Source organism: Oncorhynchus masou, chromosome 13, assembly GCF_036934945.1.
Source record: "Oncorhynchus masou masou isolate Uvic2021 chromosome 13, UVic_Omas_1.1, whole genome shotgun sequence".
Classification (NCBI taxonomy): domain Eukaryota; kingdom Metazoa; phylum Chordata; class Actinopteri; order Salmoniformes; family Salmonidae; genus Oncorhynchus; species Oncorhynchus masou.
Genome location: NC_088224.1, coordinates 54,467,908 through 54,494,316, shown reverse-complemented (window position 1 = coordinate 54,494,316; position 26,409 = coordinate 54,467,908). Strand labels below are relative to the sequence as shown.

Here is a 26,409-nt window from a genome sequence, read left to right as displayed (position 1 = left end):
ACTCTAAATACCCCCAATTCATGATGATAAGCTAGCCTTGTTCTTTCAATGTCCTGTACCTACATAGTACTCTAAATACCCCCAATTCATGATGATAAGCTAGCCTTGTTCTTTCAATGTCCTGTACCTACATAGTACTCTAAATACCCCCGACTCATGATGATAAGATAGCCTTGTTCTTTCAATGTCCTGTACCTACATAGTACTCTAAATACCCCTGACTCATGATGATAAGCTAGCCTTGTTCTTTCAATGTCCTGTACCTACATAGTACTCTAAATACCCCCAATTCATGATGATAAGCTAGCCTTGTTCTTTCAATGTCCTGTACCTACATAGTACTCTAAATACCCCCAATTCATGATGATAAGCTAGCCTTGTTCTTTCAATGTCCTGTACCTACATAGTACTCTAAATACCCCCAACTCATGATGATAAGATAGCCTTGTTCTTTTATTGTCCTGTACTGACATAGTACTCTAAATACCCCAATTCAAGTTGATGAGTTCACTTACAGTAGTTAGTGCACATATCCTCATACTTTTTGTACTATATACACACATCACAGGAGGCTGGTAGGAGGATACATAGGAGGACAGGCTCATTGTAATGGCAGGAATGGAATAAAAGGAACTGAGTCAAACGTGGTTGGTTTGATACCGTTCCATTTATTCCATTTCAGCCATTACAATGAGCCCGTCCTCCTATAGCTTCACCCACCAGCCTCCACTGACGCACATCCTTCCCTGATCAGTTAAGGCCAAAGTGCTATGGGGTGAACAACTTCTCCACACTTTGTGTATGCTGCTTTTGCATTGAAAGGTTCCTCCGTTTTTTTTTTTGCATGAGCTGGACCACAGACCTGGGTCTGGGGTCTTTGGGTGAACACCAGGTAAAAGACCTCTGGGAATAACGCCATCTGAAGCCCTCACTTCCCGCACTGATGGACAGCTTCAGAATATTGGTCAGCTCCTCATAGGAGTCACGGAAGGCACATCTGGTTCAAACAGGTGTGCAGTGGCCAGGATGCTGTGTGTGGGAGCAGCGATGACCTGGAATGAGGGGCCAGAGGGCGAGTGTCAAAACCCTCGGTGGGCAGCCGAGAGGAACACAGGGTGAACTGCAGCAGGCGGGCAAACTCCTCCCGGGTGAAGCTGGACCTTCTCTCTGAAGTGCCACGACCCCCCGACGATCACAGCAGGGGCCTTGAAGTCCGACACGTTGATGTCCCCTGTGACTACACATCAGCAGTTCATTCAAACCTTTGAAAAAGTGCTCCGCCTTGCCTCATACTTTGAGCCCCTCCAGATATCAGTTCAACCCCTTTTTCCAGCTGTCCTAAGAGAAGATATGGGGTGTATTCACAACAGTAGGAACGAATCGGAAGCAAATAGAAGCAAACAGAATGAAACCGGAGTGACTGAATTTGTAGAATTGGAAACTCTTGTTTTTATTGCAAAACAATTTCCACGGCAAAACGTTTTGCTACGGTGTGCAATAATGGAATATATCCCTGGCGGTGTCCACTATCTGCCTCAGGTGAGAGGAAGACTGTCCTTTTCTCTGGCTATGATGGATGGGGCTCATGATGCATTCCTCACAGCAATAAATCAAGGCTCTCTCCTTCAAAAACTCTCTCCGAATGATCTATACTGAATATAAAGATTAACGCAACATGTAAAGGACCGGTCCCATGTTTCATACATTTTCCCTGATACCCAAAAGTATGTGTTACATTTCGACAAGAAAAGGGTCTAATTCACATGCTTATCAAGAGAACATCCCTGGTTATCCCTACTGCCTTTGATCTGGCGGACTCACAAATCACATGCTTTGTTCGTAAATGATGTCTAAGTGTTGGAGTGTGCCCACGTCTATGTGTAAATGGTGTCGTCTGTTTTGCGTAACATAATGATTTATACTTTTGATACTTAATTATATTTTAGCAATTACATTTACTTTTGATGCTTAAATATATTTAAAACCAAATACTTTTAGACTTTTACTCAAGTAGTATTTTACTGGGTGACTTTCACTTTTACACAAGTGTGACCAGTGATACTTTTTCCAGCACTGTCATGAAGCTGATTAAACAGCATGATCATTACACAGGTGTACCTTCAGCAGGGGACAATCAAAGGCCACTCTAAAAGGTGCAGTTTTGTCACACAACACAATGCCACAGATGTCTCAAGTTTTGAGGGAGCGTGGAATTGGCATGCTGACTGCGGGAATGTCCTCCAGAGCTGTTGCCAAATAATTGTACTTTCATTTCTCTACCATAAGCCACCTCCATCGTTTTTTTTGAGAATGTGGCAGTACGTCCAACCAGCCTCATGACAGCACACCTTGTGTAACCACGCCAGCCCAGGACCTCAACATCCGGCGTCTTCGTCTGGGACCAGCCACCCGGGCAGCTGATAAAACTGAGGAGTATTTCTGCCTGTGGGGAAAAACAGATTCTGATTGGCATAGATTATGGCCTAATGAATTTATTTAAATTGACTGATTTCCTTAACTCAGTAAAATCATTGAAATTGTTACATGTTCTTATCATATTATTGTTTAGTATATGTGTGTGCTCTAGGGCAACAGTACCTAAATGTAATTTGTATTTGTTGTCCTGGATTATTTTCGTTTTACTGAGATTCACTGTCAGGGCCCAAGTCTAACATAATCTGTGCAGAAGATCTCAGTGCTGCTGTAGGCCCTCTTTGGTTGGGAACAGAAGCATCAGATCATCTGCAAACAGTAGACATCTGATTTCTGAGTTGAGTAAGGTGAGGCCGGGTGCCGCAGATTGTTCAAGTGCCCTTGCCAAATCATTGATGTCGAGGAGGGTGGAGCTCAAGCTGCATTATTTTCTCACCCCATGGCCCTGAGGAAAGAAATATGTGATTATTTTAACTGCACACTTGTTTGTTTTTTTGTATATAGATTTTATAATGTCACATGCTCCCCCCAACCCTGCTTTTCGTCAATTTGTATAGCAGACCCTGAAAATCAACCAAGCATAAGACTTTGCTTTTGTTTTGTTTTGTTTGTTTGTCAATAAGTGTCATGGTTTGTCGTATGGTATTTCGGTAGAAAGCCAATTTGACATTTGCTCCGGACATTGTTTTCACTGGGGAAATGTTGGAGTCTGCCGTTGTGCAGGGGATTTTTCTGAGACTGCCGTTAACGCAGATTCCACTGTAATTATTGGGGTCAAATCAAAGCTTGGTTCCAAATATTGGGGATGATATTAGAGTTGAGGATAGTGTTGAAGAGTTTTAAGAACAGCCCATTTTAATTTGTGCTCTGTGTATTTTATCATTTTGTTTAGTATACCATCAAAACCACAGGCCTTTTTGGGTTGGAAGGTTTGTATTTGGTCCTGTACTCATCCAATGTAATCGGAGAATCCAGTGTGTTCTGGTAGTCTTTAATAGCTGATTTAAAGTTTGGTAAATGATCATCTAAAAGTTGTTGTTCTTGGTTCTTTGTTATGTGGCCAAAAAGATTGGATAAGTACTTTATCAGTATACCTCCATTTTGGATAGTTAGTTCTTCGTGTTGTTCTTTGTTTAGTGTGTTCCAAAATCCCCAAAAGCTGATAAGTGTGATCTGTATCCTTGATGCCATCCCAGTGCCCATTACAAGCTTGGATCCAACCTTACCCTGAGGCTATAGAGACATTAGACACATGATGAAGTGGGATGGGCCCGGTGTGCGGCTCCTCTCTCCTATCTCCTGACTGTGGCGCATCTCAGATTTCATGAGTGTGTGTGGTCTCAATGAATATTCATGAGATGATTAGAGGAAAGCGCATGAATTCTTGATTAATTATTAACACATTTACGACACATTGAGGTGCTCGTCTGTTTTTGGCCTCCCAGAGGAGTGTGATATGATGCCATTCTGATATCTAGTGGAATTAAAATCAGCACCACGCTGCCAGCGTGGGGAGGGATTTACTGTGATCGGCAAATATAGTCCCTCTGAAGACCATATCAGTTCACTTCCTGATTATGCTTTTTTTGAGGGCTCATGATTCAGCTGTACCTTTTTTTATGGTTATTTGATCATGTTGTTTTTCCTGTGGCTGCTAGGTAATGAATCGACAAGTTAGTGTGTTTGGTGTGCAAATGACAGATTCCGTCTCTGTTTGATTAAAATGCTACAGTGTAACCAACGTAGGCCTACTCTGAGGGCCATGGGTTTTGCAGCTGCTCTATCCCATATCTATCTGCCTGGAGTATCTTAAAGTAGATCATTCAGAGAGTCTGTGAAGTGTGCATCATGAGCCTCATTCATCACAGTCAGAGAAGAGGACAGACCTCCTCTCACCTGAGGCAGATTGTAGTCATTAGTGAACACCATAGCAAAATGTTCCGCAACAAGGGTTTCTATTGGACAAATTCAAGTAGGTCACTCCCCATTTCATTACGTTTGACTCTATTTGCTTCAGTTTGGATCCTAGTGAATACACCCCAGATCTGTGGAACAGAAATCAAAGGGGATGCTTCATCTCCATGGAAACAGCAGCTCTACTTCGCTTCCTCATAGACAGAGGGAGCTAAAGGCTACTCTACAGTCTGCAGGAGCCACACTGAAGGAAGAGTTTGAATGATTTGAGAGTATTATCAAAGGAACTACACATGGTGAGAAGATATTACTACTTTTTTTATCCTTCTAACTGGAACAAAAAAATATGTGTTTAAAACAGCCTTTAAAATGCCCATGAATTGAATCAGAAGACTGAGAACACACAATGTGGTTTCGTCAGTGGGTCTTCTGGGGAAGGGGAAACTGTGAGGGACAGAGAGAGAGAGGGACAGAGAGAGGGACAGAGAGAGGGACAGAGAGAGGGACAGAGAGAGGGACAGAGAGAGGGACAGAGGGAGAGAGGGACAGAGACAGAGAGAGAGAGAGAGAGAGAAAGACAGTGTAAATGGACATTTTAAATGTTATGTCCACATAACTGAGTGTGTGACTAACCTTGTGAAACTGTCCTGTTCAAATCTCCTCTTCTTGGGACTATCATCCCGTGTTGCAAACCAGCTCGCACCTGTGTCATCGTATATGTGTATTTGTATTTGTTATGGATCTCAGCCAATCATCAATCATTTCTGTAAGTGCTGTCTGTGCTTGTTAAGTGTCCTTCCCTATATGCGTGCTGAAAATCTGTTGTCAATTTGTTTACTGTGAAATAACATTGTATTTGGTCAAACACTATTTTTTACAAAAGTTTACTAACATGGAACCCAAACCGGCTGCGCCCGTGTGCCATTGTGCGCTGTAGTGCATAAATGTATTTTGTCCCCCTACACCAAACGCGATCACAACACGCAGGTTAAAATATCAAAACAAACTCTGAACCAATGACATTAATCAAAAATAATTAAACATGTATGGCAATTTAGCTAGTTAGCTTGCACTTGCAAGCTAATTGGTCCTATTTAGCTAGCTTGCTGTTGCTAGCTAATTTGTCCTGGGATATAAACATTGAGGTTTTTTTTACCTGAAATATTTTTCATATTTTATTCAACTTGGAAAATATTTTATTTTACCTGAAATGCACGGTCCTCTACTCCGACAATTAATCCACACATAAAACGGCCAACTGAATCGTTTCTAGTCATCTCTACTCCTTCCAGGCTTTTTCATCTTTGAACTTATATGGTGATTGGTGTCTACACTTTCATAGTGTTACCACGACAACCGGCAAAGCATTTCGTCTTTCAATCACCCACGTGGGTATAATCAATGAGGAGATGTCACGTGGGTACCTGCTTCTATAAACTGATGAGGAGATGGGAGAGGCAGGACTTGCAGCGCGATCTGCGTCAGAAATAGGAATGACTTCTATTTTAGCCCTTGGCAACGCCCCTTTGGGGCATGCGAGCAGTGTGGGTGCAATAATTGAATAACATGGCTTTCTACATTTATTTTGCGACGCTTGCACACGTGACGTGTCCGGTCTGGTCTGCACGTAAGGGTTGGTAACAGGCTAATTGTTTGGCTATTTGAGCCATTAAAGGGGGCTTTACTATTCTTGGGTAACGGAATGACTTTAGCTTCCCTCCAGGCCTGAGGGCACACGCTTTCTAGTCCCGCCAAAGAACAGGAAACTATAAAGAGATATGCTTATCACCCAATGCTTCAGAATTCAGACTGTCTCCACTGCGCTGTGTATGTTGGTTTGACTTGGAGTCCAGCAGATCCTTATTTTATATACCCACCACAATAGAGAGAATTCTGACAAGTAATATGTTTGCTCTTTGAGTTTCCAACACAGTACACATGTGATTTAATACATACACAGTACCAGTCAAAAGTTTGGACACACCTACTCATTCAAGGGTTTTGCTTTATTTGTACCATTTTCTACATTGTATAATAATAGGGAAGACATCAAAACTATGAAATGGCACATATGGAATCATATAGTAAGCCAAAAAGTGTTAAACACCTCCAAATATATTTGAGATTTATTTATTTTATTTTAGATTCCCTGTGCCTTGATGACAGCGTCTTTCGTAACAGCACGTGTGGGTGTACCAGAGGAATGACAATGACACATCCCAGACACTTTATTGAGGCGTGTGTTTTTCTTCTTCTTTTCTCCAAAATGAAAGGGCTCTGTTGACCACGGACAGATGTGCCAAACCCCCCACCCCCTTCCAATCCACACCCACATACGCACTGTTTAGTGAAGGGGAAGCACCAGTATGTTGCTGAAACTTGTTGCACCTTGTAGCTGTAAGCATGTCCACAGTGACAAAGTGAAGAGGCACATTGACCATAGAGACCAGGCCTTTTATCGTCATGAGCCAAACCAGATAAATCAATATTTTACATTTAAGTCATTTACATTTATATGTAATGCATCGCAGAGTCAAGGATAGGTAAGATAATGGTCATGTTAAAATGTAAGTAAGGAACATTGTTGAAACTGTTGGTCACCCAAGAACATGGAAATATAGTGGTTTGCACATTGGCAACATGGCTGTTCTAGGAGAAATACTTATATGGCTGGCAGACTGGTGCAATTGACATGTTGAATCACACACAATACCCCATAATGACAAAGAAAAACACAGGTTTGTAAATATTTTTTCGCTAATTGATAAAACATACAAAAATGGAAATATCACATTTACATAAGTATTTAGGCCCTTTAAACGGTACTTTGTTTTAGCACCTTTGGCGGTGATTACAGCCTCGAGTCCTCTCGGGTATAACGCTCCAAGCTTGGGGCACCTGTATGCTTCTCTGCGGATCCTCTCAAAATCTGCCAGGTTGGATGGGGAGTGTTGCTCCACAGCTGTATATTCAGGTCTCTCCAGAGATGTTCGATCGGGTTCAAGTCCGGGCTCGGGCTGGGCCACTCAAGGACATACAGAGACTGGTCCCGAACCTCTCCTGAGTTGTCGTGACAGTTTTCTTAGGGTCGATGTCCTGCTGGAAGGTAAAACCTTCACCCCACCCCTGAGCACTCTGGAGCAGGTTTTCATCAAGGATCTCTGTACTTTGCTCTGTTCATCTTTCCCTCGATCCTGACTAGTCTCCCAGTCCCTGCCACTGAAAAATATCCCTACAGCATGATGGTTCCACCACCATTCTTCACCGTAGGGATGGTGCCAGGTTTCCTCCAGAAGTGACGCTTGGCATTCAGACCAAAGAGTTCAATCTTGGTTTCATCAGACCAGAGAATGTTCTGAGAGTCTTTAGGTGCCTTTTGTTAAACTCCAAGCTAGCTGTCATGTGCCTTTTACTGAAGAGTGGTTTCCGTCTGGCCACTCTACCATAATGGCCTGATTGGTGCTGCAGAAATGGCTTGGTTTTTGCTCTGACATGCTCTGTCAACTGTGGGACCTTGTATAGACCAGTATGTGCCTTTTCAAATCATGTCCAATCAATTGAATTTACCACAGGTGGACTCCAATCAAGTTGTAGAAACATCTCAAGGATGATCAATGGAAACAGGATGCACCTGAGCCTTATTTCGAGTCAGGTAGCAAAGGGGCTGAATACTGTACTTATGTAATTAAGGTATTTTTATTTTTTATTTTTCTAAATGTGCAAACGTTTCTAAAAACCTGCTTTTGCTTTGTCATTATGGGGTATTGTGTGTAGATTGCTGAGGATTTGTTATTTATTTAATTTATCAATTTTAGAATAAGGCTGTAACGTAACAAAATGTGGAAAAAGTCAAGGGGTCTGAGTACTTCCCGAAGACACTGTATGTTTGCAATTATATGCTAGTTGCATTCTACTGCGGTACAAGTCTAAATGAAGAGTGTATTTTTAAAACGCTATACCCACAACTTTTTCACATTTGTGTTTTTTCATCAGAAATGATTGCCTATGTTTACATGTTTCAATACTGTTCTGTTTTTTTTATAAAAAATGTTTTGTGTGTGTGTGTGTAAAATGCCATATGTCCATTGTTTTGCTAGAATGCAAGGTTTGATTCCTATATATTTTACTGTGATATGTGGTTGTCTCACCTAGCTATCTTACTAAGATGAATGCACTAACTGTAAGTTGCTCTGAATAAGATCGCCTGCTAAATTGTCAAATCTAAATGGTTTACATACAGTACAGATCACATCTGTATTGAATATTTTTAACACTTTTTAAATATTGATGTCTCAAATGTATCATTTGTACTATTCCTTATGAAAAATGTAGTTGTTTGTTATATTCGGACTGGTCTCTGAGAGTGAGGCGGGTATATAGCATTTTGCTAATAAAACCATGATTATTTGTCTCTCTGAAATGAAACCAGTGACAGACTTGAAACAAATACATGTCTGTCATTGAACAACCACATGCCATGATTAGATAATGACAAAATGTACAAGAAAAGGGCTTAATGGACAAAACAGTCACCATATCATATACCACTACCAAGACCGACTTGTCACCGTTGAACCAAGAGTGTTTCTGGTTCGAAAACATCTCTGAAGGTGACTTCTCGCTCCTGCTGCTGTCGGTGACAGTCCAACGTAGTGGCACCTACCTGTGTCTCCTATGTCCTCCACCTGGCAATCCAGACATCCATGAGAGTCACACACAGCTCAGAGTGGTGAAGAAATCAGGTACATACTTTATTTTATAAAGATAACAGTTTGACTAAGCATTAAATACAAATATACCGTAATTGCTGGACTATTAAGCGCACCTGAATATAAACCGCACCCACAGAATTATTAAAAAATATGTATTTTGTACATAAATAAGCCACACATGTCTATAAGCCGCAGGTGCCTACCGGTACATTGAAACAAATGAACTTTACACAGCCTTTAAACGAAACACTGCTTGTAACAAAAATAAATAGGCTTTAACGAAACACGGCTTGTAACAAAAATTAAAACAGTAGCCTACCAATAAAGTCATTGGTCACTATCTTCCTCCTCCTGTGCACTGAAACCACTGAAGTCATCTCCTTCGGTGTCGGAGTTGAATAGCCTCAGAATTGCTTCATCCGATGTTGGATCGTTTTCATTGTCGCTCTCCTCACTTTTATCCGGAGGCTAATACCCCGCTGAGCTCATGCTGTCCCTTCAACACGCAGCAGTCCAGCCTTTCGAAACCCGTTGATGATAGCGGATTTTTTGACAATGCTCCACGCTGTCAGGACCCACTGGCAGACTTGACCATAAGATGCTATTCGCCTGCGGCCCGTTTTAGTGAAGGATTTCTCCCCACTTGTCATCCAAGCATCCCACGGAACAAGGAGCACCACCTTAAATGCACGATTTACACTGATGTCGAGTGGCTGCAAATACTTTGGGCCATCTGCTTTTTTTCCCTCTGAAAGCTTTTGTTGTCTTTTTGCACTGAGTCAGTTCCTCACGCTGCTGTTTCCAACGTCTTATCATCGACTCATTAAGGCCAAGCTCCCATGCAGCAGCTCTATTTCCTTTTCCAACAGCCAGATCGATCGCCTTCAACTTGAAAGCTGCATCATATGCATTTCTCCATGTCTTTGCCATGATGAGGGTGACAAAATTACTACCGTAATCAGAATGATGGGAAGTTTGAGCGCGCTCGATTTACGCCACATTATGTGACGGTGCTCAGTTTTTTGGCGGCATGAACCTTGTGAAAGCGGGAAAAATCCATAAATTAGCCGCGTCATTGTATAAACCGCGAGGTTCAAAGTGTGGGAATAAAGTAGCGGCTTATAGTCCGGAAATTACGGTATGTAAAAAAGGAATAATAATAATCAACGTGTATACGCGGGTAAAGGAGTTGTGCTATTCAAGTCAGATTGACAGATTATCTTCCGCCTTTACACCTTGATTTCCCAGGAGATTCCCATTAACCTGATGTAACCCATCCGGAGACAGACTGTACCTGCTCGCTCTAACACAACACAGGACACAAACTGCTATGTCACACTCCAGAGGCTCAGGGCCCCGCCCCCTCCCACACCATCTAGAGGAGAGGGCATCCACGTTACCATGGTGAGCACACTGTGTACAGAACAGAGGCTTTAATTCCTCTATTTTGAGATGATCATACAGCCATTTCTTACACTCAATACAGTCCTTGATAATACACAGGTTTTTTGTTTGGCCACTTGACTGACTGAATGTGTGTGTGTGTGTGTGCCTGTATGTGCGTGAGCTCATGTGCATATATGTGTGTTTGCGATGTATCAGAGTAATCTCCTGCGTATCTCTCTCCTCCTCATCTAGCACGGCACTCCCGCTGGGCCTCCAGGTGTTCCTTCCCAGCCCAAGACTCACCCCAGCAGAAAGACTCTCCCAGATGAGATAATAACAGTGGTGTTTTTTGTCCTTTAAACAATGCAAGTATTTCCACTGGGATAGAGTCAAGAACCTACCCAACCCTCCCTAAAGACTCACACAGGGAACTGCTGTGTTGAGGCTAATAGCTTGGCTTTTTCAAATGGAGAGAATGACCAAATCTCCCTTTGTTCCTTTGTGACATTGCCCGAAGAACCACTGTGTTTGAGTCATTTCAGAAGGGGTGAAAGTCTGTTATTTTGGAAGAGAATCCAGAACCACTTATATCCACATTCATCTCTGACACTATAATCAGAGTGGTAATTGATTAAGATTCCTATAATTTAGCTATATAAATATAATGTATTAGTATCACTTAGAAGATCCATCCCTCTTGCTAATGGTCCCCTGGGTGCCGAGGAGTCCTCTCAGCTCTTAAGTGTAACCCTAACAGAGATGGACAGTTATTATGTTTGATAGGTAGGGTTTTTAAAAAACAGGAAGTGGGTAGAGGGATTATCTTGCACATGGTTTCATCCACCAGCTGGCTCTCTCTGTAGCAATTATCCCGGGGACATTCCACAGGATATGTACAGAACATTCACAGACCATGCACAGGACAATCCATTACCTGTGGCCTTTAGGTACTTTGGCAAGGATGTGATTTGTTTTTGTTGTTGTTGGTGTGAAGTATTTCAGCTGAAAATAAATAAACAATTATTTTGCTAAAACTGGCTAAAACTGTTCTTCAAAACGGTCTTGCCTGTCTTGCACATGACAGTTAGAGAAATAGGTAGATACTTCTGTTGAGATGCTAGATTGTTTTTGTTTGATTATTCAACAAGCATACTAGCTCTGTTATTGGTAAGCTGATTTGCTTTTTTATCTAATTGGGGAGCAACATTTGATGTAGCCTTTAGAAATAGGTCATGTCCCGTCTGGAATGACTTGACCGTTACACAATGTGTCCTTATCCCTTAATCCCAGAGTGCTCCTATCTCAGAGGTGTGGCTGAATGCTTGTTGCTCAAAATTATTGGGCAGCTCAGTTTCAATACAGATCAATGTCATTGATGACCATCAACAGCAGACTTTAAAAAGACAACTTTGGAATGTATATCGTCACACCGTGATAATTTATACAAAAATGTATTATATTGCTTAATCTTCCCATCAATCTCCTCCACTGTTTATCTAATGCCTACCGTTCCCTCTCTTGTTTTGTCTCTCTATCTCTCTGCCCTTTTCCAGTGTGATGTGTGAACATCCTTGTCTATTTATTTGTTTCTGCTCTAAAGCCTCTCGACTCATCCCCTGAATCCCCCAGAATGATTGCGTTCTCATCTACGTGAAGGTTTATGCCAAATGGCACTGCCTGCTGTCAAATGATGCCTTCTCCCAGGGGGCACGCACAAACACCACACACACACACACACATACACACACAGCAATCTGTTGGAAAGGCCAAACTGGAGCCGTGGAGTCCTTTACACTCATGATCTCCACTGGAGTTGCATACCTGAGTACCCTGTGGGTTCTGCTGCTGTTCTACGAAGAAGGCTATGGTTGTACTTGGCAAGATTATATCCAGACTCACAATATTTCCATGAGGAATTGCTCATCCCTTTTTTATATTTGTCACACTTTATTTATTTCATCCTCTTATCTTTAGCCTTTCCCACTATGTTCCTCTGCGTTAGCTATTCGTGTGTAGCTCCATTGTGCTTGACTGACCAGCGAGGGCTTTGATACCGAAATCTCTCTTTTGTCGGTATTGATCTTTTCATCCCCATCCGTTCATCTGGAGCTCACAGTACATCCCACTCTTTCCCTGTTATCTATCTCTTCCCCCATCCCCCCCATCACCCCACTCCTTAGCATCCATATTAGAGCCCCCTTCCTCCCTTGTTTTCTTCCTAGGTACCTCTTTATTCCTGCACTTGCTATTGATGAACAGAAAGGGAGGGGTCTGGTCTTGCTGCGAGCAGGTTGAATTTTTTGTTTGTTTGGCTACCACGACTGCTTCGTTCTTCGTATTCTCTTTTCACAGACTTCCCAAACTCATCCTCCCCGGAAACTGAGAGACGGTGCTCATTAAACATCTTCATCCTTTGTCTTTGGATTTCTCTGTTAAGTCTATGACCCTTTGCAGAGATATCACTTTTAAAATGTTCAGAATTACATTACCTTCAAGATCATATATCATTTATCATCTATCATCTATCATATCAGCTTTTCTGATACCTTTTATAATCCCATTCAGTTCAGTCTAAAAAGCCAGGAGGCCTGTTGTCTACAGGCTATATTAGAAGATGGCCAATATCCATTCAAATCGTGCTCTACCACTGCGAAAGTGCATTCTACCGCTGGACACTGAACTTCCAACAATGCCTTTTTTTAAATGGAATTTCCCCAGCGTTCGTGGAGATGGTAAACGCTGTGAATGTCAGCTCAGGTGTCAATTACCACCCGTGTGTCAATCGAATTAAAACAAAACAAAAACAAAAATATCCATAAAATGTGTCTGTTGAAGATAGACGTAGCAGTTTTATGCGTGGGCTGCGTCTCAATCCGCCACGTCCACCTACTTTGACCTTCCGCATCTGCTGCGGAAAGTGGCAGGACTACAGCGCCGTTTGTCCGACCGGGATCTTCTCATGAAAATGTCTGTAGAGTCCGAACGGTTTGGCCTACTAACTAATACCACTCGATGGAAAGATGGGACTATCATTCATGAACACGGTGGTGTTCTCTATTTTGCTCCATGACCCCGACAAGTGTCACGGGACTTGTCTGTATGGAGGTAGTTCTGTGCCAACAAAAAAAAAAGTGTTAAATATGTGTCCAAAAATATTTCCTGAGCTTATATCTCCTAGATATAGGACAAACACCTCAAAACCTTATACCTTATGATAAAAATGTTTACTGTCTTGTTATAAATGTGTCATTCAATGCGTTTCTATGGGCTATAGTTGTAAACGCCAAAGGGCTTTGACTTTCAGCGATTAAAAGGCACCTCTGACATCACCTAAACAAGAGCAATGCATTTGTCGGTCAACGTGCTACAGATTCAATCCCAGACCGTTTCTGTCTGTGTTATAGGTTATCGTTTATGTGTACGGCAGTCCAACTGCTCAGTAATTAATCAGGACATCAATTATTGACAACTAACATCCTTTACTCATGAAAATGCCCAGGGTATTTCGTTAAGTGGAAACTCTATAAACAAATACACACACACACACACACACACACACACACACACACACACACACACACAAAGCAGGGCCGTAACTTTGATATAAAATAAGGTGGGAACAACATTCTTTTTGACTTGCCATTCAAAGCTCAATTTGGGCCCGACTGTCCTGCGCCCTCATTTGAAACACACTTGTCAAAAACAGTGCAAATATACAATTCAGAATTCTATTTCCATGACCGCAATCAAACAGTGTTTTTTATTCATTCGTCTCAGGATGATGTCATGAAAATATTCCTGTCCTTTACTCAATGGGAGATTCCCATCTCCCTCACTAGCTTTCAGAGCAGTTCATAGTCCATCTGTATACAGCCCATCTATCTACCTCATTCCCATACTGTATTTATTTACTTTGCTCCTTTTGCACCACAGTATCTCTACTTGCACATCCATCTTTTGCACATCTACCATTCCAGTGTTTAATTGCCATATTGTAATTATTTCGCCACCATGGCCTATTTATTGCCCCTCCCTTACTTGACCTTATTTGCACTCACTCTATATAGACTTTGATTTCTTACAGACAGACAGACAGACAGACAGACAGACAGACAGACAGACAGACAGACAGACAGACAGACAGACAGACAGACAGACAGACAGACAGACAGACAGACAGACAGACAGACCTTCAAACCTCTGGGCCCCCAGACATTTCACAATTATGTTGACCTGATTGACCTATTTAAGTGCTTGATGATTAGTTGACAAGTTGAATCAGGTATGTTAATAACTGTGGAATAGGTCAAATTACATGGAACGGTTTTACGTCCCCCAAGGAAAGGTTGGAAAATCCCTGGTCTCGGACACACAGAGATAATTAGAGATCAATATAATTGATTCCGTTAGCTAGCCTATAGCCTATTTATATTCCACATTTATATTTATTTCCTATACTGACTGCACAATACAGGCACATAGTCTACAGCATGGGAAAATGATAGTCAACACATGTGATGTGATTCTATTTTGAGCCTGATCAAACAAACTATTATATGATTACATCTCCTTAGTTTATCTAAGGGCATCTGTAAATTATGAAATTCAAGTGCTTTTCCATGATTGTTAAGTTGAAACTGCAGATCGTTGCGAGTAAATGTAATTTAATAATTGTACATTAAAATATAAGATATGAAAAGGGTAAATGGAGGGATAGAGAGGGAGGGAGCTAAGTGGAGGCTTTTATTCCATTTCCAACCTCCCCGCCTTCTTTGGAGAGACACCCACAACCATATAATCAACTATTTCTACAGCTACAGTCACTGCCAGCCATATCATAGCACTGACAAAATAACACATTTTAAGCTTTTTTTTAAGTACAACAGAAGATTTGACGATATTTGTATTTTAATCATATAGCGTGACGTTTTACTACAAGGAGATACAATGCATTTTACATTACAAAAGCGAAATAAGACGTGGATGCCAGCTATCAACTTGAGCATCGTGGGATTGGTGGTTTATATTGTGGGTAAGTAGGCTATAACGGAAACGTCTCATGTAACAGCGGATCGTACTTTTGAAAGATGAGTGACAGAGACGCGAGACGACAGAGATTTTACTATCTTGGATCAAATGTGCACCGTTTCCTCGCGCGTTGTGTGTGTGTGTGTGTGTGTGTGTGTGTGTGTGTGTGTTTGTAAATGAGCAAAATTAAGATATTCCTGAAACGCTGTATGATTATTGTAGGCTACCTAGTTAATAGACTAGTGGCCCACGAAAATCGCCGCTTGCCATCACTGTAAATTGCCAACTTCATCACCTCTAAGCCTCACACTTTAGGCTATGTCAACAGACTCAGTGAAGGGTGCAAACAGTTGGCTAAACGATGTGCGGTTGTTTTAAATCCAGAGATAAAGTGCAGTGAATCACAAAAAGCATAATTCCAGCGTCCCAACGCCTGATCTAAACTGAAACAACGTGGGGATTTATTATTGGCCCGCTCTCTACCTATAGCTTATTCAGAATGTGGAACACTCGTTTAAGTATCAGGGCTCAGGCAGGTCCAGTGATGCTCTCTCTACTGATGCAGGTGCGGAGTGGAGTGGATGGACGCTGACGCACGGACACCGCGTATCTTCATCATCTCTGCACTAGAGACGCTTCGCTAGCAACATCGCCTTGCGTACAGGCTATTTGTAAACAGGCCTTGAATCTGAAATAAATGCTCGTTTCTCCTCAATTACAAATAAAGAATTCGTCATAGTGTTTGCTTTATCACAATAGCGGGTCGAAGCGTGACTGGCAGCTTGCTTTGCCTCGGTCGGCTGGCTATGACGAAGCCAAACTATACTGAGTTTAGCGCATCTGGGTGGATACACTTATCAATTCACATTTCCTCACTAGTGTAGGTTATATTTCCCGTTTATTCACATAGCCAACACTTTATTATTCGTATCCCAAAGAACAGTCAGATAAAGATGGATAGTGAGAGCGCTGTTTTGTGCTAAGCAAAGGCCTGCTTGGCAACAGGCTACTGGTGCGTAATGACAGCTCATGAGATGAATTTCCCGATCTGGGATTTTGATGCCATGACACCATTAAGCCTATACAGTAGCTTAAACCTGTATTTTCCACATATGTCTGTTCATATCTGTGTTATCGTAATGTTGTAGGATATTACAATAAAAGGTAGGTTAAAAATGTAGAAAATATATATTGGAAAAAATATAATTGCCATGCAGTGTCTATAGTCTATCACTTTCAAACTGTTGTGATGACGCCGAGTTCACAGTGTCTGGTCACCGTGCAGTCTGCAGCAGAAGAGATGACTAATACCACACCAGCCTCTGAAACCTTCACCATTTTAGAACAATCATGTATTGTCATGATGCTGCACCTCCTAGACGTTTACACTAGGGGGAGACAGTGCCACGCAGACGGTCTACTTTCTAGACCAGCAGCGATGATGATGTCTAATAGGCAACGCTGACAAGCTCACATACATCCTCTCATACTATTTCAAGGAGCAGTTGGTAATTGTAGACGTTTAGGAGCTCACAAATGCTATTTAACATCAGTGTGGATGATATAGAGGACTAGTATTGATATAGAGGACTAGGCTACACTCGATGACCACCGGGTGCTGACGAACAACCAACAGTATTTGTGATTTGGTATCGGGATCTTTGAGTATACTTTTTTTTATCCACAAGGGGGCAGGCTAATCCACATCCACTGCCACTGTATAGCCCACACTGCAGTCTGTAGACTACTGTGGCTATGCAGCAGTTAAGCTCAGAGCTGGCAGCATTGATGTCATGGGATAGATCATCAATTCCCATCCTCCGGATGGTGTAACCAGGCTGCTCCTTTTGAATGTGAGGAAGTAGAGAGGAGGAGTAGCTGCTTCCTCGTGGAAGGGACACTGTAGAGTACATGTTTAGATTGAGCTGTGAGGTAGAGACTACTGTGTGTAGTCTGTAGTCCCATAGCCTGCATAATGACCTTGCCTGTCAGCAGGTTCACCGAATCATGTGCCCTGTGTCATATCAAAGACACATATCTCAGTCGTCAGACAGAGATCCAGTATATTTGACCAGTCTTGAACACTGTTACCTCCATATAGCCAAACGTAATAACATTATGACCACCCATATTAAGGTCCCTCAGTAAGGTATTATACAACATTATCCTTCCCCTATTGAACCCACTAGTCATTAAGTATGCTGAGCCACTGCCCACAGCAAAACAAACACACACACACACTCACACTCACACTGAACACACACAGGACCATGAACATTGGCAATCACCTTTATTCAAGGCTATGGATCATTGGCTGAATGGGCCCAGAGGTTACAGGCAGTCAATGTCTATGAGAAGGCATGTCCATCAACTACCTGGGTCGGCCTATCCATCAGCCAGTTAACACCTTCCCCGTCAGCAGGCAACCCAGGTATGAACCGTCCTGGGCTGCAATCACCCACCTACAGGATGAGAAATGGAATCGACATGGGGGTGAGATGACATCTATGCCACTGGTAGAGAAGGAGACAACAGCTTATAGCCCAAACCAGAGCCATGTGTCTAGAGACTTGTGCCATTGAGTTTTCTGCATTATGATTCATTCACATGACACTTAAAAAATGATACGTCAGCCATGTTAGACCTAACGCCCCATTACCTTACATGGTCAAATATTGAAATAAGGCTACAGTTGAAGTCAGAATTTTACAGACACCTTAGCCAAATACATTTAAACTCAGTTTTTCACAAATCCAGAGATTTAATCGTAGTAAAAATTCCCTGTCTTAGGTTAGGTAGGATCACCACTTTATTTTAAGAATGTGAAATGTCAGAATAATAGTTGAGAGAATTATTTATTTCAGCTTTTATTTCTTTCATCACATTCCCAGTGGGTCAGAAGTTCACATACACTCAATTAGTATTTGGTAGCATTGCCTTTAAATTGTTTAACTTGGGTCAAACGTTTTGGGTAGACTTCCACAAGCTTCCACAATAAGTTGGGTGAATTTTGGCCCCTTCCTCCTGACAGAGCTGGTGTAACTGAGTCAGGTTTGTAGGCCTCCTTGCTCGCACATGCTTTTTCAGTTCTGCCCACAAATTATCTATAGGATTGAAGTCAGGGCTTTGTGATGGCCACTCCAATACCTTGACTTTCTTGTCCTTAAGCCATTTTGCCACAACTTTGGAAGTATACTTGGGGTCATTGTCCATTTGAAGACCCATTTGCGACCAAGCTTTAACTTCCTGACTGATGTCTTGAGCTGTTGCTTCAATATATCCACAACATTTTCCCTTATCATGATGCCATCTATTTTGTGAAGTACACAAGACCCTCCTGCAGAAATGCACCCTTACAACATGATGCTGCCACCCCCGTACTTCATGGTTGGGATGGTGTTCTTCTGCTTGCAAGCATCCCCCTTTTTCCTCCAAACATAACAATGGTCATTATGGCCAAACAGTTATATTTTTGTTTCATCAGACCAGAGGACATTTCTTCAAAAAGTATGATATTTGTCCCCATGTGCAGTTGCAAACCGTAGTCTTGCTTTTTTATGGCGGTTTTGGAGCAGTGGAGCATTTCAGGTTATGTTGATATAGGACTCGTTTTACTGTGGATATAGATACTTTTGTACCTGTTTCCTCCAGCATTTTCACATGGTCCTTTGCTGTTCTGGGATTGATTTGCATTTTTTGCATCAAAGTACGTTCATCTCTAGGAGACAGAATGCATCTCCTTCCTGAGCGGTTTGACGGCTGTGTTGTCCCATGGTGTTTATACTTGCGTACTATTGTTTGTACAGATGAACATGGTAACTTCAGGCGTTCGTAAATTGCTCCCAAGGATGAACCAGACTTGTGGAGGTCTACAATTTTTTCTGAAGTCTTGACTGATTTCTTTTGATTTTCCCACGATGTCAAGCAAAGAAGCACTGAGTTTGAAGGTAGGCCTTGGAATACATCCACATGTATACCTGACTCAAATTATGTAAATGAGCCTATCAGAAGCTTCTAAAGCCATGAGATCATTTTCTGGAATTTTCCAAGCTGTTTAAAGGCACAGTCAACTTAGTGTATGTAAACTTCTGGCTCACTGGAATTGTGATACACTGAATAATAAGTTAAATAATCTTTCTGTAAACAATTGTTGGAAAAATGACTTGTGTCATGCACAAAGTAGATGTCCTAGCCGACTTACCAAAACTACAGTTTGTTAACAAGTAGTGGTTGAAAAATAAGTTTTAATAACTCCATCCCAAGTGTATGTAAACTTCCAACTGTATGTAACTGAATGTGTAGAATTAGAACAATTATTCCAAATTCTAAAAGTTGGCCCAACTCTCAAAATACATGTCTCTGGTCCAAACTAGTAATGAACCAGATGAAAGGGTACCAAGCCACAACCACAGTCTCAGTGGATTGCTGTTGTTTGTTAGTTAGTGAGCTTTCCCAATACTGATCTACCACCTTAAAGTCCTTTGCACACAATTATACTCGTACAAGCACACACACACACACGCACGCACAAACGCACACACACTTATTGAACCATTAAGTCTGGTCTTTGTATACACACTGCGCAACATTCTGCTGACAATGTCCTGTTGGCTAAGAAACCACAGGAAACTACAACCCCACTCTCCCCACAAAACACTCCGAGATTAGTAAAGGAGGTATGGTAGAAACTCAATAAAAGCTTGCAGTCTCTTCCATGCTATTAGTGTTTTGGCTGAGTCTGAAGTGATATGTGTAGTACTGTAGTACAGTATTGTCTCTATATTCTTAGAAAAAAATGTGCTATCTAGAACCTAAAAGAGTTATTCGGCTGTCCCCATAGGAGAACCCTTTTAATAACCCTTTTTGGTTCTAGGTAGAACCCTTTTGGTTCCAGCAACTGGACATTAAGAACTGTAATATCTTATGTGTCACCGAGTCGTGGCTGAACGACGACACAGATATAAAGCTGGCGGGATTGTCCATGCACTGGCAGAACAGAGATGCTACGTCTGGTGAGATGAGGGGTGGGGGTGTGTGTATTTTTGTCAAAAACAGCTGGATCGCGATGTCTAATATGAAAGAAGTATCTAGGTATTGCTCGCCTGAGGTAGAGTACCTTATGATAAGCTGTAGACCACACATTTACCAAGAGAGATCTCATCTATATTATTCCAAGCCATCTATTTACCACCACAGACCGATGCTGGCACTAAGACCGCACTCAACCAACTCTATAGGGCCATAAGCAAACTGCAAAATGCTCATCCAGAATCGGTGCTCCTAGTGGCCGGGGACTTTAATGCTCATAAACTTAAATCAGTTTTACCACATTTTTACCAGTATGTCACATGTGCAACCAGAGGGAAAAAACTCTACACCACCGTTACTCCACATACAGAGATGCATACAAATCTCTCTTACCCTCCATTTGGCAAATCTGACCATAATTCTATTCTCCGAATTCCTGTTTACGAGCAAAAAACTAAACCAGGAAGAACCAGTGACTAGCTCAATACAGAATTGGTCAGACGACACGGATGCTGCGCGTTTGGACCGTTTTGCTAGCACAGACTGGAATATTTTCTGGGATGAATCCAATGGCATTGAGGAGTATACCACCTCAGTCATCAGCTTCATCAATAAGTGCATTGACGACGTCGTCCCCACAGTGACCGTACGTACATATCCCAACCAGAAGCCATAGATTACAGGCAACATCCTCATCGAGCTAAAGGCTAGACCTGCTGCATTCAAGGAGCGGGACACTAATCCGGACGCTTATAAGAAATCCCGCTATAAGCTCAGATGAACCATCAAACAAGCAAAGCGTCAATACAGGATTAAGATTGAATCCTACTACACCGGCTCTGACGCTCGTCGGACGTGGAGGGCTTGAAAACTATTACGGACTACAAAGGGAAACCCAGACGCGAGCTGCCCAGTGATGCGAGCCTACCAGATAAGCTAAATGCCATTTATGCTCGCTTCGAGGCAAGCAACACTGAAGCATGCACGAGAGCACCAGCTGTTCCGAATGACAGTTTGACAATGCTCTCGGGAAGCCGATGTGAGCAAGACCTTTAAACAGGTCAACATTCACAAAGCCGCGGGGCGAGATGGATTACTGGGACATGTACCCAAAGTATGCGCAGACCAACTGGCAAGTGTCTTCACTGACATTTTTAACCTCTCCCTGACTGAGTCTGTAATACCTACATGTTTCCAGCAGACCACCATAGTCCCTGTGCCCAAGGAAGCAAAGGTAACCTGCCTAAATGATTACCGCCCCGTGGCACTCATGTCAGTAGCCATGAAGTGCTTTGAAAGGCACATCAACAGCATCCTCCCGGATACCCTAGACCAACTCGAATTCGCATACCGCCCCAACAGATCAACAGATGATGCAATCTGAATCGCACTCCACAACCCCCTTTTCCACCTGGACAAAAGGAACGCCTATCTGAGAATGCTGTTCATTGACTACAGCTTAGCGTTCAACACCATAGTGCACACAAAGCTTATCACTAAGCTAAGGACCCTGGGACTAGACACCTCCCTCTGCAACTGGATCATGGACTTCCTGACGGCCACCCCCAGGTGGTAAGGGTAGGCAACAACACGTCTGCCATGCTGATCCTCAACACTGGGTCCCTCAGGGGTGTGTACTTAATCCCCTCCTGTGCTCCCTGTTCACCCACAACTGTGTCGCCAAGCATGACTCCAGCACCATCATTAAGTTTTCTGATGACACAACATGAGAGAGGCTATAGGGAGGAGGTCAGAGAACTGGCAGTGTGGTGCCAGGACAACAACCTCTTCCTCAATGTGAGCAAGACAAAGGAACTGATCGTGGTCTACAGGAAAAGGATGGCGGAACAGGCCCCTATTAACATCAACAGGGCTGTTGTGGAGTGGGTCGAGAGTTTCAAGTTCCTTGTTGTCCACATCACCAACAAACTATCATGGTCCAAACACACCAAGACAGTTGTGAAGAGGGCACAACAAAACATTTTCCCCCTCGGGAGATTGAAAAGATTTGGCATTGGTCTCCAGATCCTCAAAATTTCTCCAGCTGCACCATTGAGAGCATCCTGACTGGTTGCATCACCGCCTGGTATGGAAACTGCTCGGCATCTAGTATTCAGCACATTGCTTATATTTGCAACAGGAGTATATCCTACCTGGCATGAAAATGAACCACGGAAAAAGCGTCCTCTATTCGCTATTGAAGTATGTATGTATTTTTTCCCCCTGGCCCTGTTTCGAGACAGGTGCAAGATAATGGTCCATTCTAAATCAAAACAAATGTCACATATACATTATGTAGTATATGTAAAGACAAGATTAAATCAAGAATAGTCTAATGGGACAGGGGGCAGCTGCTGCACTCGATGCAGGGATAACTTTAGAGGAAATTAACACAGCCATAGCACAATTTCCAAACAGCAAGGCCCCTGGGCCCGATGGATATGTAATAGAATTCTATAGGAAGTACTGCGCCAGTCTATCTCCACTTATGTTGCGAATGTTTAAACACTCCAAAGAAAATGCCAAACTCCCGCAAACACTGTATGAGGCTACAATAGCACTGATCTTGTAAAAAAGATAGAGATTCCATGGAGATGTTGTCTTATCGCCCCGTGTCGTTACTCCCCATAGAAGACAAGATGTTGACAAAGATATTGGCAAACCGATTGAAAACATATACTGTATTTCCGACATCATACACCCTGACCAGACAGGTTTTATCCCGGGCCGAAATATATACTACAATTTGAGACGCCTTTTCAACGTAATATATCACGATCATAAGATTGAGGCAGTGGTAATATCTCTTGATGCAGAGAAGGCGTTTGATCGGATTGAGTGGAAGTATATGATGTCGGTTCTGGAGCACTTCGGGTTTGGAAAGGAATGTATTAATTGAATAAGAATTATTTATGCACACCCAATGGCGTCCGTGGTAACCAATCAAGAAATGTCGCAGTCATTCCGCTTGTTCAAGGGGTGCCGACAGGGGTGCCCTATTTCGCATGCTCTCTTCGCTATAGCCATGGAACCCCTTGCTACTCGCATTGGGGAATGTGCCGATATAGCTTCTGTTAAAATAAAGGACACACAGCACAACATTTCCCTATATCCAGACAATGTTCTTTTGTTTTTGTCCAAACCTAAAACTTCTATTCCACACTTACTTAACTTGATAAACACATTTGTCTCCTTCTCTGGCTACAAGATAAACTGGCAAAAAAGTGAGTTGATGCCAATATCACGGCCTGTGGATATGGAATTTCTGCAATCTACCCCATTTAGAACAGTGATGGACAAGTTCACAAGCCTTGGCATTGTAGTGACAAGAAACCTTGATCAGCTATTGAAAGCGAATTGGGACATGAAAATATACCAGCTTAAACAAAATATAGATTTTTGGAAAACTCTGCCTATCTCCTTGGTTGGTCGTATAAACGCTATTAAAATGGTTGTCCTACCCAGGTTTCTTTACCTCTTCCAATGTCTACCCAATTTCATACCACAAAGCTATTTTAAGAAACTGGATTCAATAGTAACTCCATTTTTATGGGATAAAAAGGCAGCCAGAATTTCAAAAAAGCATTTATGCAAGTACAAAATAGAGGGGGGCTTTGGCCTTCCTCACTTTAAACTGTATTATTGGGCTGTTAATCTGAACATTGTGTCTTTCTGGAGGGAAAGTTTACCTGCGACGAGACAGAAGGATATGCCTGCATGGCTTTTGATTGAGCAGGCCTCCTGTCAACGTTCCTCACACCCTGCACTTGTTAATAGCCCATCATATGTGAAAAAATCCACTTATGACTCTAACCCAGTTATTTGTCATACGCTTAGGATTTGGAAACCGATGAGGTACTTTCTTAACATACCCACTGTTTACAAAGACAGTTTACAAAGACAGCATGCCTGAATCATGCTTTCCACCCCGCATTGGATGATATGGTGTTTTCACAGTGGAGGGAGAAGGGGCTCACAACAATTGGTAATCTATACATAGATGGTCAGTTAGCTTCATTTCAACAATTACAGGGAAAGTTCAACATGCCAACAACACATTTTTTTAGATACCTCCAAATCAGGAATTTCGTAAGGACACATATCCCACAGTATAGCATGAAGCCAAATAATCCTACATTAGATCCTACATTGATCCTTGTCAAACCCCATTCAAAAGGGTCGGTCTCTAGACTGCCCACATAGAGGTATCCATAGACACCATTAATAGGGCTTGGGAACAAGAACTTGGTTCAGAAATCTCAGATGAGGACTGGGTAGAAGCTCTCAGGAACATAAACCACAGTTCAGTGAATGCCAGAAACGACTTTGTACAGTTTAAGGTGATACACAGGTTACATTACTCAAAAGTAAAACTGCATAAAATATTCCCGGACACCTCACCACTGCGTGAAAGGTGCAAGCAGGATGAGGGGACGTTGACCCACTTATTCTGGACATGTCCCAAGTTACATGCTTACTGGGCTCTCATTTTTGATTACTTATCTAGAGCCTTTGATAGAGATCTAGCCCCAGACCCATTGATCGCTCTGTTTGGTACAGTTTATGGGAATAACCAGGAAGGGAAAGCTGTCTGTCTTTTGTACTCTCTCTTTGCACACCTCATCTAGCCTAGCCCATAGGCCTGTATGCTTTGATAAGGTTTGTATCACAAGTAAAGTGGCCAAATAACTTCTTAAAATTAAGCACGTTAATCCACTTTACAAGGGGTGTAGAGCCTAACTGGCATACATAAACAGGGCATGAGTTTGGGGATCATTTTCACCATAAAAATGCACCTTTATAATAAAAGTATTAAATGCCTAATCACATTTGCAGTCACTTTTGATAATGGTGTTTTCCCGCTAATGGAACTTTTGTACTTATAGTCTACTGCCATGTGCACATTGTGCGCTTATAATGTGAAAAAAATAGCCTTATAGTTAATCAGCATTTTAAGCTAAACGTTCTGATCTGTTGCGTCAGCCACATTTGTCACGTTCTGACCTTAGTTCCTTTATTTTGTCTTTGTGTTAGTTTGGTCAGGGCGTGAGTTGGGTGGGTAGTCTATGTTCTTTTTTCTTTGTTGTATTTCTGTGTTCGGCCTGGTATGGTTCTCAATCAGAGGCAGCTGTCGATCGTTGTCTCTGATTGAGAATAATACTTAGGTAGCCTTTTCCCACCTGTGTTTTGTGGGTGATTATTTTCTGTTTAGTGTATGTCACCTTACAGAACTGTTTCGTTTTGTTCCATTCTCTTTGTTATTTTGTTTAGTGTTCTGAGTTTAAATAAATATGAACATGGACAATTACCACGCTGCGCATTGGTCCGATATTTCATACTCGTCGTCAGACGAAGACAACCGTTACAGAATCACCCACCACAACCGGACCAAGCAGTGTGGTAACCAGGAGCAGAGGGTTCTGGACTCCCGTGTCCTGAGCTGCCAGAGCCACCCGTCTGTCCTGAGTTGCCAGAACCGCCCGTCTGTCCTGAGCTGCCAGAACCGCCCGTCTGTCCTGTGCTGCCAGAGCCGCCCGTCAGTCAGGAGCTGCCAGAGCCACCCGTCAGTCAGGAGCTGCAAGAGCCGCCCGTCAGTTAGGAGCTGCGAGAGCCGCCCGTCAGTCAGGAGCTGCGAGAGCCGCCCGTCAGTCAGGAGCTGCGAGTTCCGCCCGTCAGTCAGGAGCTGCCAGAGCCGCCCGTCAGCCAGGAGCTGCCAGAGCCGCCCATCACTCCCGTGCTGCCGGAGTCGCCCTTCATGCCAGCGCTGCCAGAGTCTCCCGCCTGTCCAGTGCTGCCGGAATCTCCCATCTATTCCGGACCCGCTGCAAGGGTCCCCAGTCCGAGGTGGGCGGCGAGGGACGCCGCTACAAAGGCGCCACTTAAGCGGGCAAAGACTATGATGGAGTGG

At 42.6% G+C, this 26,409-nt stretch overlaps 1 protein-coding gene and 1 long non-coding RNA gene across 4 annotated transcripts in view; one reads left to right on the top strand and one right to left on the bottom strand.

Annotated features, from left to right (window-relative positions):
* Positions 1-1,431: 1,431 nt before the first annotated feature.
* LOC135552601 (uncharacterized) overlaps positions 1,432-26,409 on the bottom strand; it is a 47,918-nt gene continuing 22,940 nt past the window's right edge. The window contains exons 1-3 of one of the 2 annotated variants that reach the window (XR_010457483.1): positions 17,762-17,824; positions 2,599-2,878; positions 1,432-2,443 (exon numbers count right to left, since the gene is read on the bottom strand). This is a non-coding gene — a long non-coding RNA (uncharacterized LOC135552601). Of the gene's footprint in view, positions 2,444-2,598; positions 2,879-17,761; positions 17,825-26,409 lie in introns of those variants that run through there. The other variant, XR_010457482.1, reaches the window with a different exon arrangement.
* scn2b (sodium channel, voltage-gated, type II, beta) overlaps positions 15,263-26,409 on the top strand; it is a 30,743-nt gene continuing 19,596 nt past the window's right edge. For both annotated transcript variants that reach the window (XM_064984314.1, XM_064984315.1), the window contains exon 1: positions 15,263-15,477. In XM_064984314.1, the coding sequence (XP_064840386.1) occupies positions 15,393-15,477 (85 nt within the window). In that variant the 5' untranslated portion in view covers positions 15,263-15,392. The remainder of the gene's footprint in view (positions 15,478-26,409) is intronic.